General features: G+C 41.5%; 2 protein-coding genes across 2 annotated transcripts in view; both read right to left on the bottom strand.

The window, feature by feature from the left end:
- LOC130070639 (NACHT, LRR and PYD domains-containing protein 12-like) overlaps nucleotides 1–17,962 on the bottom strand; it is a 61,461-nt gene that overhangs the window by 35,412 nt on the left and 8,087 nt on the right. The window contains exon 4 of the mRNA XM_056235113.1: nucleotides 977–1,150. Within this exon, the coding sequence (XP_056091088.1) occupies nucleotides 977–1,150 (174 nt within the window). The remainder of the gene's footprint in view (nucleotides 1–976; nucleotides 1,151–17,962) is intronic.
- LOC130070576 (chromobox protein homolog 7-like) lies at nucleotides 10,269–14,006 on the bottom strand. Its single transcript, XM_056235001.1, has 2 exons — nucleotides 13,700–14,006; nucleotides 10,269–10,762 (listed from the first exon to the last, which is right to left on the bottom strand). Exons 1-2 carry the CDS (start codon nucleotides 13,875–13,877, stop codon nucleotides 10,380–10,382), a joined length of 561 nt encoding a protein of 186 aa, XP_056090976.1. The 5' UTR covers nucleotides 13,878–14,006; the 3' UTR covers nucleotides 10,269–10,379.

Below are 17,962 nucleotides of genomic sequence, written 5' to 3'. Positions count from 1 at the left end.
AAAACCTTTGGGTAATCTTATCTATGAAAAATCAATAAATGAATCCCCCCCCCAAAATAGTTAATTTATTATATAAGCATTTATTAACACACTAAGTTACTATTATTATATGTCTGAATAATAAGATGTATGAATGTACATTTAAATAGTATATTAATCATTTACTTACACTTTCTAAGTAATCTAATGAACCACTGACAACTCTTAAATAACTGGTTTATAAATAATGCAATACTTCATTTAGAAATGATAAATTGAGTATTAATAAAGTATGAAAATACAATTATTAAACACATTATAGATATGCTTTTAAATCAAGAATAAAGCAATTATAGCTGTATTTATAAACTGCTTATTAATGTATATTAATGCTTTATAAATTATGAATTAACTGATTACTAATGCTTAACTAATGATTAATAGCGTGCAGTTATTATAAAGTGTTACCCACTTATAGTATTGTTATTGTTATATGTATTGTAAGTATAGTGAAGTTGTACTTGAGGCATTAAGGGCAGAGGGGAGAAAAGCAGAGCTGTGGGTTTTATATATACAAGATGTTGTATCTGCACAAAATGCCAATAAATATATTTTGAAATAAGAAAAGTCGGATATGTGCACATATGTCACACCACTGGACCTCACCTAACACAGTCCCTTCTTCAGACATACTACATAAGTTCCAAAACTATTTTACTGATGAAATTGCAGGGGAGCGCTGACATTACATTTCTGTGCACTTGTATGAGCACTGTGTGTTCTGTTTGTGCGTTTTTATGGGAGAGCGGGATAAGGTGAATACAAATTTATTTTGTAGGAAAATCATGGCAATGGTTTGTGATTAATATCCTGTTTGTTATATTTTCTTTGTCTTTGTGGGTTTTGGTTCTTTTGCTGTTGTAGGCTGTCAACCTCTGAAATAACTGAAATCATTTTGCAAAGTGATATGTTAATCAACTCTTCATGCTCTACATACTTGAGTTTTTCCAGTCTGTAGTTTGGATCGTTGAGTTTATCAGTGAGCAGCTTGACTCCTGAATCTCCTGGGTGGTTGTAGCTCAGATCCAGCTCTCTCAGGTGTGACGGGTTTGAACTCAGAGCTGAAGACACATAACCACAGCCTTCCTCTGTCACCATACAGCCAGACAATCTACAAAGACATACAGCAACAGTCCACATGACATTAGTTTGGCAATCAGATGTTACTATCATACACTGACCTTGGTTCCAATTCCTAAAAGAATAATAAGCCTAAGTTGATTGTAGAGACCATTGGTGGCAATTGTTCTACAATCAACTTACAATGCTTTTAGGAAACTCAGCCCAGTGCAGTTTGTATTTGCAGCTGTTATTTTCTATAGATTCAGTCACAAATGTGTCTGTGGAAATGTACCAGCATAAAAATATTACTTTTCTAAATGTAGTTTAGTCGTCAGACACATTTATACATATTTGCATTATATAAATTGTTACTTGAACATTTATACCTATTTCAGACACTCCCAAAACTGATGAAATTATTAGAGGAATTTGGTTCCATTTCGGGTTATACAATTAATATCAATAAAACTCAAATATTAAAATTTAAATATGACCCACCAGCCTCAATTAAGACCAAGTACAATTGGAAATGGGAGGCTGATTCGATTAAATATTTGGGTGTTTTATTACCTAGGGACTTCTCAAAATTGTACGACATCAATTGTGGCCCATTAAATTCAAAGATAAAATCTGATATACAAAGATGGAATGTTATTCCCTTCTTAAGTTTAAGTTCCCGGATAGAGTCAATCAGAATGAACATTCTTCCATGGATGTTATACCTTTTTCAATGTCTGCCAGTCAAAATACCACCTAAGCAGTTCTTAGAATGGGACAGATTAATAGCAAGGTATTTGTGGCAAGGGAAAAGGGCCAGAATTAAATTTTAGACACTGCAACTAAGAAAAGAGAAGGGTGGAATGGGCCTTCCTTGCCTACAGGATTACTACCATGCAGCCCAACTGAGACCTTTAGACCGTGTGTCTACCAAAGCATTTTTTCACGCAGCTGGCGTATATTTCCAATTGTTTTCAATGGGAGCGCCATGTTTTTTAAACGCCATGAGCGTAACGAGGCGCTGAGCGTTTTTTTTCACGCTGAAGCGCTGAGCGCGCGGCGTTTTTACTGGTCGCCGAGAGTTGAAAAATGTTCAACTTTGGGTAAAACGCAGCTCTCATCACGGTCACGTTTTACCCAGCCGTCCAATCACAGTGGAGGAGGGGCGGGACAAATACCACACCGACCAACTGTCACAACATTCTTTCTGTACAACGACATCAACCAGCAGAGCTAACCGAACAAAATGGATGAAAAATAATTTTTTAGTATGAAACAAATTATCTGCGAAATCAGTTACAAGTAAACTGTGCTGCGGATATTCTGTATCATAGCAACGAATTGTCTCAACTGAAAAAACACTGCTCGGCCAAAATGCTCTCAAGCGCCCACAGCTAGGCGTTTTCAGCAGAGCGTCTAGCATTTTCAGCTGCCTAAAAACGCTTTGGTGGACACACGGCCTTAGTCTGCCTGTGTTCACCAACTTACACTGCAGCATGGAAAGATATAGAAAGTACGATGTTAAACGAAATTCCAATGACAGCCCTACTAAGTGATAACAAATTACTAGAAGAACAGGAAATCCCAGACGATTCTATAATGGGTAGCTCTCTGAAGTCCTGGCAGGCAATAGTTAAAATTTGCAGATTAGGAGAAGCATCCAAAAATAAGGTGATAAAAGGAAATAAAATATAAAAATATAAACAGGATAGAGCAATAAAAAATATAAAAGCGATAGAGCAAAGCACGGAGCAGTAAGCAAGAGCGTCCGAACAGTAGCTGAGCAGGAAGTGAATCTCTTTTTATTTGGAAGAGCAAATACCCATCACATACATTAATTACAACTTTGGTCGTTCAAGTACATATGTAAGGGTGGATTCAGAAAGTTTAAATGAGATTGTCCATATTGCCCTTCTGAAATTTTCTTTTACATACTACTACTTATTCAGTTGGGAACAATAACAAAGCATAACAGAATCGGGTAGCGCACCACTTCAGGTACTGAAAACATCACATAAAAAGATGGTAGGTCTACACAAAGCACAAGTACAGTCAAATGAAATCAGATCTAATTGGTTTTACGTACTCAGTTCATTTGGTCCAAATCATGTAAAACTTTTCTTTTTCAACTTTAAGGGAAAAGGATATCTTTTCCATACTATAAATCTCATAGACAATTTCAATCCATTCATCAATGGTGGGTGGGTCTACTTTTAACCCTTTCCTCGTAACAGATTTCTTACTGGCTGCCAATAGAATCGCCAGCAGTTTTTTATCATTGCCTATTGCCTATTACACGCCAAACTAAGATCGCTGTGGGGACAAAAAGTAAGACTGTTAAGTTAGCACTTTTAAACATCCGCTCACTTAAAAATAAATCACTTCTAGTCAACGACTTAATAACCACATACAACCTGGACTTTATGTTTCTAAATGAAACTTGGCTAGAAGACAGCTGCAGTGCAACAGTCCTCAATGAATCATCCCCTCCTAACTTTACTTTTATGAGTGTTTGCAGAGCGGGTAAGAGAGGCGGGGGCTTAGCTGCTCTTTTTAAAGATGTCTATCAATGTAAGCAAATATCATTTGGGAATTACCCGTCTTTCGAATACCTGGGTATTGTGTTAAAAGGTGCTCCACGTATTTTACTTATCATTATTTACAGGCCTCCAAAATACTCTCCAGCCTTTGCTGAGGACTTTACAGAACTGTTATCAACAATTTCCTCTGAGTTTGACTGTTTTGCCATTGCTGGAGATTTTAACATTCACATAGATAATGCAGAAAACAATATTGCAAAAGAAATCAAAACTGTTTTCAAAACTTTTGATCTGACTCAGTATGTACATGGACCCACACATAATCGTGGACACACTCTAGATTTACTTATCAGTAAGGGTCTAAACATCTCATCGATTGTTATTAAGGATGTAGCACTGTCTGATCATTTCTGTATTTTCTTTGATATATTGATCTCTCCTGCCATTGAAGCTAGATCTGTGTCTGTCAAGAAGAGATGCTTAAATGAGAACATTAGTGTGCTATTTATGAAGGCTATATCTTTAAAACCAAGCATATCTGCTGACTCTGTTGATTTTCTCCTTGAATCTTTTAAATCAAAAATTAAAAGTGTAATTGATGATATTGCTCCTGTGAAAGTCAGGAAGAGTGGTAGACAAAAAGCACCTTGGAGAAACTCAACAGCTGTGCAAAATATGAAAAGACAATGCAGAAGAGCAGAGCGCATGTGGCAGAAGACAAAACTTGTAGTCCATTATAACATCTACAAAGACAGCATCCATGCTTTTAATATGGAACTAGGCAAAGCTAGACAGACTTTCTTCTCGAATATTATAAACAACAACTTAAACAACACACGCACTCTTTTTGCTACTGTAGAGAGACTGACAAACCCCTCAAGCCAGATTCCCAGTGAAATGCTCTCAGACAGCAAGTGCAGTGAGTTTGCTTCTTTCTTCTCTGAGAAAATCAATAATATCAGAAAGGTGATCAGCTCATCCTTGAGTTGTGCTGGGGTCAAACAGATCAGACCACTACCTGAGAAAGTAGTTACTATGTCTGTTTTCGAAGAAATTGATGGCAAATTTTTGGAAGAAACCGTACAGCACCTTAAAACATCAACCTGCGCCCTTGACGCACTTCCCACATCTTTTTTCAAAAGTGTGTTAAACAGCTTAGCAGCAGATCTCCTAAAAGTGGTAAATGCCTCACTTCTCTCTGGGAGTTTTCCAAACTCCCTGAAAACTGCAGTTGTCAAGCCCCTCCTGAAAAAGAGCAATCTGGATAAGACCATCGTAAGCAATTATAGACCGATCTCAAATCTTCCTTTCATAGGCAAGATCATTGAAAAAGTTGTCTTCAATCAGCTGAACAAATTCTTAAGCTTGAATGGATACTGTGACAATTTTCAATCTGGTTTCCGATCGCATCACAGCACAGAGACAGCGCTCATAAAGATAATAAACGATATTCGCTTAAATACTGATCCAGGGAAATTATCAGTACTGGTACTACTCGACCTCAGTGCTGCTTTTGACACTGTCGATCACGACATACTTCTTGACAGGCTGGAAAACTGGGTGGGGCTTTCTGGGATAGTCCTAAAATGGTTCAGGTCATACTTAGAAGGGAGAGGTTATTATGTGAGTATAGGAGACCATAAGTCTGAGTGGACATCCATGACATGCGGAGTCCCTCAAGGCTCAATTCTTGCGCCACTCCTATTCAACCTGTATATGCTCCCAATGAGCCAAATAATGAGAAAGAACGGAATCTCTTACCACAGCTATGCAGACGACACACAGCTCTACTTAGCCCTATCGCCTAACGACTACAGCCCCATTGACTCCCTGTGCCAATGCATTGAGGAAGTAAACAGTTGGATGTGCCAAAACTTTCTTCAGTTAAACAAAGACAAAACTGAAGTCATTGCGTTTGGAAACAAAGATGAAGTTCTCAAGGTGAAAGCATACCTTGACGCTAGGGGTCTAACAACTAAAAATCAAGTCAGGAATCTTGGTGTGTCTCTAGAGTCAGACCTTAGTTTCAGTAGTCATGTCAAAGCAATAACTAAATCAGCATACTATCATCTGAAAAATATTGCAAGAATTAGATGCTTTGTTTCCAGTCAAGACTTAGAGAAACTTGTGCATGCTTTTATCACCAGCAGGGTGGATTATTGTAATGGACTCCTCACTGGCCTTCCTAAAAAGACCATAAGACAGTTGCAGCTCATACAGAACGCTGCTGCCAGGATTCTGAGCAGAACCAGAACATATGAACATATCACACCAGTCCTCAGGTCTTTACACTGGCTCCCAGTTACATTTAGGATTGATTTTTAAGTATTATTACTGGTATATCAATCATTTAATGGGCTAGGACCTCAATATATTGCAGATATGCTCACTGAATATAAACCTAACAGATCACTCAGACAGTGGCGGCTCCAGACAATTTTGATTGGGGGGGCAGTGGGGGGGTCCTGGTCATTTTAAGGGGGGTCTCATGAAAACCAACAAAAATACAGTGGACACGGCTAATAAATGGAAGCTTTAGCTTAAGTTCTGTCAGGAAGACTCAATCAGCGCGCCATGTATTACCTCATCCCTATCCAATCAGGTGTTAATAGTCACAGTATATAAGATTGGTACTTACACTTGTCTGAGTTCGCAGATGCTGACGCTGCCATTCACCTCCATTCTCCCCAACCACCACCAAGACGGTACCTTCCCCTCCATCCTCCCCATCACCACCACCAGGATGGTCCCTTCCTTACCTCCAGGGGGTCAGCTGCGCCCCCGCCTTCATCTCAGGCGGGACATGCAGATTCGGCTAACCTCGCTTTGCTCGCTAAGGACGGGGCCTACGCCAAAGAACTCATAAATTTATGCTTGCTGAGCTGTCAATAAATGTATATAGCCATTCAATTTATCTCCCGAGTCTTTCTGGTAGAACTGCATATTGCTGCTACTTAACAACAAAAACAACACAGCATATCAACTACTTTGTTTTTAATTAATCAATTGCAGTTTGCAAACAATATGCTCGAACTTTAATTGCCATAGCCACACCCATGACAGAAAACATATTTACAAAATAGTATCCTCCTCATCCTCCAATTCCTCGGTGTCCTCTGTTTCCAGTCTTTACTAAGAAATCCTATGAAAAATTATTTGCAAAATCTTCTGCAGGACAGTTCAATTCTTTACAATAATATAATATATTATGAAAGAAAATTAAGCTGTTACACTGAGATGGTTTAGGAAAACCATAAAGTGTTTTTTGTACAGTCAATTAATTGTACAGGCAGCATTAAACCATCAAAATTAAATGATTGTTTATAGCTTATGAATTTCCTAGCCTATATTTTCTTTAGCAGGGGATTTCAAACTTTTTAATGGCAATGAGCCCTAAACAATACCCTTGTGAGATTCTTTATTTAGGCTTATAATAAAATATATGCCTAATATAATATAATATAATATAAAAAAATGAATTGAAGTATTTGAAGTGCACAATATATCAGTTTAAATGCTTCAATTTGTTTTCATATTATATTATTATAATATGAAAACAAACTGAAGCATTTACTGTAAATAGCTAGATCTAATAGCTAAATATTTTCAAGAAAAATGAATATGTGAACTCTTTTATAGTAGCCTAATCTAACCATGCCTGAAACTATATGATGTATTTTGAGTTTGCACGCGGGTGGGTGTGTAATTGTTACCGTTCTGTGTCCATCATCCGTTTTTTCCACCACTTTAATCAAACCACTCTTCTTTAAAACATGATATTGTGATTTTATTTAACGTCTTTGCGTTTCTCGTCGCCTCTCGTATTGAGATAGGCTATTTGGTCCGCACACACAACTCACTGGCAATCCCACGCGCTCACATCATTCTCTTTCTTTGAAACCTGTTAACTGCACTCACCAGTTTGAGCACTGCAATTATTTGTCACATACAATCAAATGGATTTCCCCACACATTTCGCGTCAGTCCTCTGCGTGGCATATTATTATTTTCTGCGCGGCCGCGGCATCAGAAGTGCACGACCGCGCACGCGCGCAGCTTAGAGGGAACGTGATTCTTATGTTTATATATTTTGTATGTCGAATAAATTATTAATTATTATTGTTCTGCGTAGTTTGAAGATAAACATTTTTAAATATTTATCCCGGATATATATATTTTTTAATCAGGAAGGGAGTGGGGGCAGGGACGGATTATGGCGATGATGTGCCCTGGGCACGGATGTCTCAAAGGCCCCCTTCACCAATTTTTTGGACAACAGTGTTGCACCTGCATGCACAGGCGCCGCAATAGGGCAGGCAAGCCAGGCATTTTAAAGGGACCCTCGAGGGCTGATCATTTAAACAGAAATGTTAATAAATGACAGACGCAGCAACATCTCTGCATCCCCCTTAGTGTGGGGCCCCTCGCTCGTTATACGCTCGTTATGCTTTTACCTTTTTGAAACTGGTGCAGCGCTTACTCGCGGTAGGTAGAACATGTATGCTTTGATTTGTTAAACATGCAAAGGACTTATCTGTCTGGCATGGCAGCTCGCTCTAACTTTAACCTAGATAAATGCATATCCAAAGTGTTTGTGCGGAGTGTGCAGCGCGCACTGCATGGCAGGCGTCGGCGCGAACACTTGCATTTTCCTATCAACAGTGGAAACAACTTGAAATACTCAATCTTTTCTGGTCATAGGCCTATACAGAAAAGAATAATGCATCAGTCGCAAGTAGCTACTTTTATTTTTGTAAACTCAATAACAAGAAAACGTTGTGCTTTTGTAAAATAAAATAAAATAAAACAAACAGGGCGCGCTTTCATGGTCTCCGTGGCGTGAACTGGAGCGCGTCTCAAAAATGAACTGAAACACAGTGTAGCTATAGCCTCACAGGCATGATGAATATTTCTATATAAAGCTTGAAATGTCCACTTTTAAACGAAAAAATTCGAATCGAAAGCAAATACCGGCTGATTAGGCTGATATGATATGAAAGGGGCATTTCTCTCTAAAGGCGCATCCACTTTACAGCGGAGATATAGATATGTTTGCAGCCGACACTGATTTAAAAAATATATTATTTTTTATTATTAAACAATAAAAATGCCTAGTTTTTTTCCCCAGACAAATATTATCATTAGCCTGCTTTTGCCGGTGCTTTGCGGCAATATTTATGCATGCGCTTGCTTGAGCGCGGAATAGGCTATATGCCTCCACTCAGTATTTAAGCAGAAATTAATATTAACGTGAGATTAGTCGACTAATTGCTTAAAGGAATGACTACTACAGTAGTCGTCGACTAGAAAAATCTTTAGTCAATGGCAATTCTAATCAATGCATTTAGGCTAGTTGACATTTAGGCCTATTTAATTAGTAATTCTAGTATCCTGGGCCGGGTTTCCCGATAACAATGTATCTTAGCTCTTAAGAGTGCTTTCTACGTGCAAGGTTACGAACGTTCGCAGCAATTCCACGAGCGTTTCCCAAAAATGCACTTAACATGAACGCGTTAAGTATAAGTTAAGTATATACTTACGTGCTACTTAAGCGTCGCTGTCCATTCGCGAAGTGCTGAAATATAACCTTATATGGAATCGTATTCTGAACGTTTAACCTAATAATCGTCATTTGTTGTGGATTAGAAATCAAGACAAGTCTATATGGATATAAAACACCTATAGGCCTACAGGCTGACAAAATGGCTGAACAAAAACAAAAAAACAAGAGAAGAGACCTTTCAAAAAGATAAAATGAATGTCCTTTTAGAGGAGATAGAGGGAAACAAAGATTTTATTTTTAACAGTTTTAAAGGACACCATACAAATTAGAAAAAACAAAACGTCTGGAAGGACATTGTCACATTGCAAAATAACTGCAACCGCCTTCAAAGATCAGGGAAGGAGGTCCGCAAGAAATGCCCAATACATGGCTGGTTTTCGTGCACGTCAGCAAGTCATTGACAGATTTTTTTTAATTCATCCATATTTTGCCCGGTCTTTAAAGCATTTTTCCCAGATTACTTATTTAATGACTTTTTGTTTTTTGTTCATTCGTTTAATTTAGATGTGTATTTCTATTTTTTTCTTCCCCTTTTAATTATTTCATTCATTCATTTAAACAAAACACGAGTACAACAAAGTGTACAATAAAGTACAATCAAAACCTATATACTTACGTTGCAGTGTAATCTGTTAAATCTAGATAAAAGTGTGATCTGACGGTTGTCCTGCAGGTGACCTCATAAATCTGTCTTCTTACGATGCTCTTGGGGATGTACGATTACTCCAGAGCACTCGTAGTTCTACGAAGATTTTCAAGTGCTACTTAAGCTACGATGCTTTTGGGAAACAGACCATAATATTAAGATCAGTCGTACGATCGTTTTTACGATCAATTTAGGCTTACGATGCTTTTGGGAAACGCAGCCCAGGTCTTTACGTTAAATTAGTTGAGTTAACAATTAGTTACTAAAATACTAAAATAATAAAACAAAGATTAAATTAAGATGCTATATAGCTGTCACGCACAGAAGAGAGACACAGAAGAATGACAGGTGAGAAGCTTTATTTAATAAGCAGATGGTGGAAGTTCACAAGCCTGAGGTAGATATTGATGATAATCAGGATCTTTCAGGAGTGACAGGGAGTCTAACATTCTCTGACGAGACCAGACAATAAATGAAGGGACGTGAGGGTATTTAAGTGTTGGAAGTGATGAGCGGGTGCAGGTGTAGTGAATTAGTATTCAGGAGATAATGAGCGAATGAGTGGATTTGGGTTATTAGAGTCTGATGGTGTGGCAGGTGTTACAGATGACTCTGTGACAGTACCCCCTCCTCCATGGGCGGCTCCTGACGCCCCAATGACTCGTCGACGGGGTCGGCCTCGACCCCTAGGGGCTGGGCGGTTGGGATGAGCCTCGTGGAACTGGGTGAGGAGGGATGGATCCAGAATGTCCTCCCTTGCGACCCATGTGCGTTCTTCAGGTCCGTATCCCTCCCAGTCCACGAGATACTCCAGGAGGCGACCACGTCGACGGGAGTTTAGGATGTCTCGGACGCGGTAGATGGAATCTTCTTCCGCGACATCAGGAGGAGGAGGTATGTCCAGGACATCAGACCCTGGGGAAGAGGAAGTTAGAGGGTCAGTGAAAGGTTTTAGAAGGGAGACATGAAATGACGGTGCAATGCGGTAGCTTGGGGGAAGGCGAAGCCGGTAGGTGACTTCGTTGATTTGTCTTTCAATGGGGAAGGGACCTATATATCGAGGACTCAGCTTCTTGCTGGGTAAGCGAAGACGGATGTCTCTGGTGGATAGCCAGACCTTTTGACCTGGTTGATACACAGGGGTTGTACCTCTCCTAGAGTTAGCTTGATTCTGATGACGTCGTACCGCTCTCTGCAAGTGGACGTGCGCAGAGTTCCATACCCTTTCACTCGTCTCAAACCAGGTGTTGACTGTTGGGACCTCCGACGGCTCCCCCGACCATGGGAACAAAGGGGGTTGGTATCCGAGTATGCATTGAAATGGTGTGAGACCGGTGGTATACTGGCGTAGCGAGTTTTGAGCATACTCGGCCCATGGGAGGAAGCGACTCCAGCTGTTTTGATTCTGATTGCAGTAAGTTCGCAGATATCTCCCAATTTCCTGTATTTTCCGTTCCGTTTGGCCGTTGGATTGAGGGTGGTAGCCTGAGGATAGGCTGACTGAAACACCGAGCAACCTGAAGAAAGCGTGCCAGACGCGGGAGACGAATTGGGGACCTCTATCAGATACTATGTCTTCTGGAAGACCAAAATGGCGGAAAACGTTTTCAAACAGTTTGTTGGCGGTTTCGAAGGCCGTGGGGAGACCCTTCAAAGGGATCAGTTTACAGGCTTTGGAGAAGCGGTCTACTACAACTAGGATGCAGGTCTGTGAGTCGGAAGGAGGGAGGTCGGTCATGAAATCTATACCCAGATGGGACCATGGTCGACGAGGTATAGGTAGGGGTTTGAGCTTACCCTCCGGGAGCCGACGTGGGATATTGGTGATGGCACAAATCGAGCATCCTCGAACATAGCGGGAGACATCCTGTGCGATGGTGGGCCACCAGAACCGGTTACTGAGGAGTGAGAGGGTTCGGTGGCAACCAGGGTGTCCAGAGCCTGGGGACGTGTGGACCGAGTCTAGGAGGGGTAGGCGTAGTGAAGATGGAACATATGTCCTGCCTTCAGGACCTCCTGGTGGAGCCGGTTCAGCACGGGTTGCCATTTGGATCTGATTGTCTAGGGTCCATTCAATTGGACTGACGACTACGGTAGGAGGGAGAATGGGCTCCGGAGGTGACACTGTTGATTCTGGCGCCTGAAGGCGGGAAAGTGCGTCAGCCTTCTGATTCTTATCTCCGGGACGATAGGTCACACGAAAGTTGAAACGGGTGAAGAATAGCGCCCATCGAGCTTGGCGAGTGTTCAGACGTTTGGCTTCACGAAGGAACTCGAGGTTGCGATGATCCGTTATGACCTCGACTTGATGGTGTGCTCCCTCCAACCAGTGTCTCCATTCTTCGAATGCCAGTTTGATGGCCAACAGTTCACGGTTTCCGATGTCATAATTTAGTTCAGCCGGGGACAGTTTCTTTGAATAGAAAGCACATGGATGGAGTACTGGCTGTTCTCCTTGGTACTGGGATAGAACGGCTCCCACCCCGGTTGATGAGGCGTCCACTTCCACCACGAAGGGAAGATCTGGATTGGGATGGATCAGGATGGGAGCGGAACAGAAGGCTTCTTTGAGTTGTTGGAAGGCTTGAACCGCCGCTTGGCTCCAAGACAAAGATTTGGGTCGGCCCTTGAGGAGAGAAGTCAGCGAGGAGCTGATGGAACTGTATTGGTGGATGAAACGGCGGTAAAAGTTTGCGAAACCCAGGAACCGTTGAAGTTCCTTTGTGGTGGTGGGCTGAGGCCAGTTCCTGATGGTATCCACCTTCCTCAGGTCCATTTGGACTCCCAGAGGACTGATTACATAGCCTAGGAAGTGGACGGTGGTACGGTGGAACTCACATTTTTCCAGTTTTAGGAAGAGTTGATGCTCTCTAAGTTTTTGTAGAACTTGGCGGACGTGATGATGGTGTTCGGTTAGATTCTTGGAGAAGATCAGGATGTCGTCAATGTACACTATTACAAACCGTTGTAAGAACTCTCGGAATACTTCATTCATGAAGGATTGGAAAACGGATGGAGAGTTGGACAACCCATAAGGCATAACGAGGTATTCGTAGTGCCCCGAAGGAGTGATGAACGCTGTTTTCCATTCGTCGCCACTTCTAATGCGTACGAGGTTGTAGGCACTTCTGAGATCCAGTTTGCTAAAGATTTGGGCACCACGTAACTGTTCCAGGGTAGCTGGGACAAGAGGAAGGGGGTAGCGGAACTTGACTGTTCGCTCGTTGAGCGCACGATAATCAATACACGGCCGTAAGCCTCCATCCTTCTTCCCCACGAAAAAGAAACTAGATGCTGCAGGAGAGGTGGATGGCCGAATGAAGCGTTGTTTCAGGGCTTCCTTTATGTACTCATCCAATGCTTTCTGCTCTGGTATGGACAGCGGATAAATTCGGCCCTTTGGAGGGATGGTACCGGGCAACAGGTCTATGGCGCAATCCCACGGCCGGTGAGGTGGCAATTGGGTGGCACGTTGTTTACTGAATACATCTTGGAACATCTGATACTCAGGAGGAATCTCTGGCTGGTAAGAGGTTTCAGGACTTTCGATCGAAGTGGAGTTGATATGAAGTTTAGAAGGATCGTGAAGTTTATCAGGTGGAGGTTTCAGAAGACCGGTCTTGATGACTGGCAGTATGCATGATGAGAAACAGGAATGCCTCCACTGGATGACCTCACCCGTTGTCCAGTCCACTTGTGGAGCATGGACTGACATCCATGGACGACCCAGGATGATGTCCACTGTAGACCCATCCAGCACCAGAAAAGAAATTTCTTCCTGATGTAGAATTCCAATGCGGAGTGTAACAGTGGGAGATTGGTAACAAACTTGACCTCGGCCCAGTGGCTTACCTAGTATGGTTTGAATTTCTAACTTCTTTGGGGACCTTCGCCTCGGGAGGTGGAGTCTCTTGAGGAGCTGGACGGAAATGAAGTTGCCCGAGGAGCCAGTGTCGATGAGGGCGTACGCTGGAACAGAGCGAGAACCAGTTATGACCATCACTGGAGTGCGTGTTAGCGGAGAAATCATGGGAGGAATACAAATGGAACTCACCGCAGCGCGTGGTGGTCTAGTTGGACATTGGCTGATGAGATGTTCACCCGAACCACAGTACAGACAGAGGGCGTGGTTAATGCGTCGCTGACGCTCTGAAGCGGTGAGATGGAAAGAATCCACTTCCATGGGTTCTGGTGCCGGAAGGGATAGAGATGATGTAATACGTCGGGAGGGTCCTGCAGACTGATCCAGAGAACAAGCTGATAAACGTTGGGAAATTCTAATGGTGCGTTGGATGATCGCTTCTAGACCCATGACATCATCATGGACAGCGATCTGCTGACGAATGCGGGGATTCAGTCCTTGACGGAAACAGGTGATAAGCGCAGTCTCATTCCACCCACTGTTGGCCGCTAGAGTGCGGAACTGAAGCACGTACTCACTCACCGAGGCATTTCCCTGACGATGGTGGTAGAGCTGATCATGGATGGAGAGAGCGGAAGTGTTAAGGCCGAAAACCTCCTTAAAATGCGCGATGAATGCTTCCCATGAGCGGGTAAGAGCGCTGTTTGAGTCCCAGATGTTTTGGGCCCACTGGAGAGCTCGACCTGAGAGGAGGGAGATCAGGCAGACAATCTTGGTACGATCAGTGGGAAAAACCTGTGGTTGCGCCTCCATATAGAGCGAGCACTGAAGTAGGAAACCGTTGCAGCCCTCCGCTTCTCCGGAGTACGTAGTTGGACGGGCGATAGGACTGTAGATCGTCGGCGGTGCATGTGGGTCAGGAGCGGGAGGAACTGCCTGGTTGCCGGGAGGTGTTTGTTCACCGCGAGGGACCCGTGGCTGGCCTTCTCCAGTACCTGTGGCTCCTTGCATATCGAAGGTCTGGTCTTCTGTCACGCACAGAAGAGAGACACAGAAGAATGACAGGTGAGAAGCTTTATTTAATAAGCAGATGGTGGAAGTTCACAAGCCTGAGGTAGATATTGATGATAATCAGGATCTTTCAGGAGTGACAGGGAGTCTAACATTCTCTGACGAGACCAGACAATAAATGAAGGGACGTGAGGGTATTTAAGTGTTGGAAGTGATGAGCGGGTGCAGGTGTAGTGAATTAGTATTCAGGAGATAATGAGCGAATGAGTGGATTTGGGTTATTAGAGTCTGATGGTGTGGCAGGTGTTACAGATGACTCTGTGACAATAGCATTGCTTGTTCCACCACAAAAGACACTTTTTAAGGTGACAATCCGTTACACATTTGAAGATTTATTGTATCTTGAAGATTGTTGTATTGTATTTTATCTTCTGTTATAAAGATGAAGATTGACATTTCGTTAAAAAAAATAATCCCATATGCTCCTATTGTAAAACATAAACAACTTAGCCTATGTTCTGTCTTGGTTGTGGTTTTAAACTCATTTTTGTTTTTGTTTTTGAGTAACCGTCTTCTACGCGTGACTTTTATATTACGCAATGCTTTTCACTCGCCTCTAGATGTCCTTCTCAACAGCGCAGCAATACATTAAAATTATTTATTTGATTTATTTACTAGTTAATACTTTGCAACTGCAAAAAAAATCACATTATTCCTCAATATTTAACACAATTTTACTGAAAATAAAAATAAAATAAAAATAATTATTTGAAAAGAATAGACACAGTAAATTTTACAGGGCCCCCTGCTGGCCCAGTGCCCTGGGCAAGTGCCCAGTAGGCCCGTGCGTTAATCCGTGCCTGAGTGGGGGGTCAAATGGGGGGTCAAAGCATTTTTTGGGAGGGTCTTGAGACCCCCGAAGACCCCCCCTGGCGCCGCCGCTGCACTCAGATCATTAGGATCACATCAGCTAGAAATACCAAGGGTTCACTCTAAGTACGGAGAATCTGCTTTTAGCTACTATGCCAGCCGCAACTGGAACCAGCTTCCAGAGGAGATCAGATGTGCTCCTACAGTAGTTACATTCAAATACAGACTCAAAACACATCTGTTTAGCTATGCATTTACTGAATGAGCACTGTGCCACTGTCCGTCCGACTGTTTTTACTGTACTTTATTTTATTTTTTATTCTAAACTGTTTTAATTATTCTTATTTGTTTTGATTATTTTATTTTTTTCTATGTAAAGCACTTTGAATTACCATTGTGTATGAAATGTGCTATATAAATAAACTTGCCTTGCCTTGCCTAGGAATGCTTAATGAAATGTTTCTTTTTTCAAGAAGGGCATTTGATACAGTTTGTGAGAACTTTGAAAAAATAAATTAGGGATTGAAACAGCGTGAATAGCCAGTCGTTAGTAATTATAATGAAGACAAAATAAAAAACATATTTAGAGCCATAACCAGGCCGGTAGGGTTGCCAACTGTCCCGAATTAGCCGGGACATCCCGTATTTTGGGCCTAATTTATTTGTCCCGTACGGGACTTCCCTTGTCCCGATTAAATAGACTGCTATGCTTATCTAATCACTGACTGATACAACAGCAACACGACACTTGAGCATGATCACGACACCGGTCATTATCCAATCACAGCCCACACTCAAGCGCATCAGGCCATACGAATAACAGACTCTAAATTGAGAATTATTTATTCTTTTGGGACAAATCATTGTTTGATTTGCGAACAGAATCCTCTTCTGTCTCGCTCCCGGTTCGATCCGCACTCGCGCTAACGGCAAATCCCTTTCACCGTCCGGCCGGGTTTTGATTTCGGAAAACCGGTTTTGGTGAATTCAAACAACGTGATTATTGTTCATGAGTCCAACATCCAGCCACGCAAGAAAACATGAAATCCTCCTGAGGGAATAATATGCTGATGTGATTTGCTGCCCAAGAAACATTTCTGATTATTATTAATGTTTAAAAAAAAGAGTCAGGATTCTTTGATGAATAGAAGGTTCAAAGTAGATTATTCACAGGCCCGTCGGAACAGGACAGGCAAACCAAGCAATTGCTTGGGGCCCCGAGTTGGACTGGGGCCCCAAGACAACGACAGTTTAGGAATAAAATGCAACGACAAACTGTGAGCGCCCCTTTGATAGTCAATGCAGTAAAGTGCAATGACACTGTTATCGGAATCCCCCTCAAGGGGGCCCCCTCAGTAGTCGCTGACAGCAGCCAGCCAACCACGCGATCTCTGCTGCCGGCAAAATACAAACCTCCTCGGGAGTTTAATATCATGAAGCGGAATTATGCTTCAGGAAGCCAGAAAAGAAAGAAGAGAAAGGAAGAGAAGGTTAAGAAAAATACAAGATAGTGGTAAAGTAATAAATTACACTGCATAAAAATAGCTCTACTTGTCTTGTACAAATGGTGTAATTTTGCAGCAGTTAACATTAGGCTAGCAAAAATATGTTTATGTTAGCTACCTGCCTGACGGCAAATGCTGCTTGTAACGAACAGTTAGTGCAATTTTTTTTTCGAACGGACGGAATATGGTTAACGTTACATACTGTAATATATTAATTTTAACGGTTTAAGGAGTTCCAGAATCACTGTTTATCGTATTTAATGACATGACATTGCTATAGCTAATAGGTTTTGATGAAAGTGGCATAGCATAACTATTCCACCGTGATAATTTATTTACCAATGGGGGTTAGGAAAACCACACAATAAATTCCGTGCATCAAACATTAGCTTGGGATGTTTTTAAGCATTGGTAGTGAAAGCAGCATCCTTTCCCTTCTAATATCAAAATATGGATATGCTAACATATCTTTAAGTTTTCTGTAACACTTTATAATAACAATCATTAATAGATGGTAAATTGTTAGTTACTTAATATTTAGTTAATTGTCATTTAACTGTTAGCAAACAGTCTTTTTACTTAATAAATCATTTGTAACCTTACCCATCTATAAACATTATTTAACCTGAAAAAGGCAGAGGAACATGATTTTTTCATAGCTTATGTCACTGTAATTTTTTATTTTTTTATGCACAGTATGCAACAACAGTATTTGCACTGTAAACCTTTTTTATTCATATAAAATGTGTATAAGTGTGTGTGTGTGGGGGGGGGGGGGGGTCAAATTCCTTCAAACGGCCCTGATTATTCGAAATAAAAAAAGCTTTTGTAACATTTTAAATGTCTTTACTGTCACTTTTGATTCTT

The sequence above is a fragment of the Rhinichthys klamathensis genome, unplaced genomic scaffold (genome assembly GCF_029890125.1).
Source record: "Rhinichthys klamathensis goyatoka isolate OS25496 unplaced genomic scaffold, OSU_Roscu_1.1 h1tg000018l_1, whole genome shotgun sequence".
NCBI lineage: Eukaryota > Metazoa > Chordata > Actinopteri > Cypriniformes > Leuciscidae > Rhinichthys > Rhinichthys klamathensis.
The sequence above is the reverse complement of the archived record's forward strand: the minus strand, read 5'-3'. Positions and strand labels throughout refer to the sequence as shown.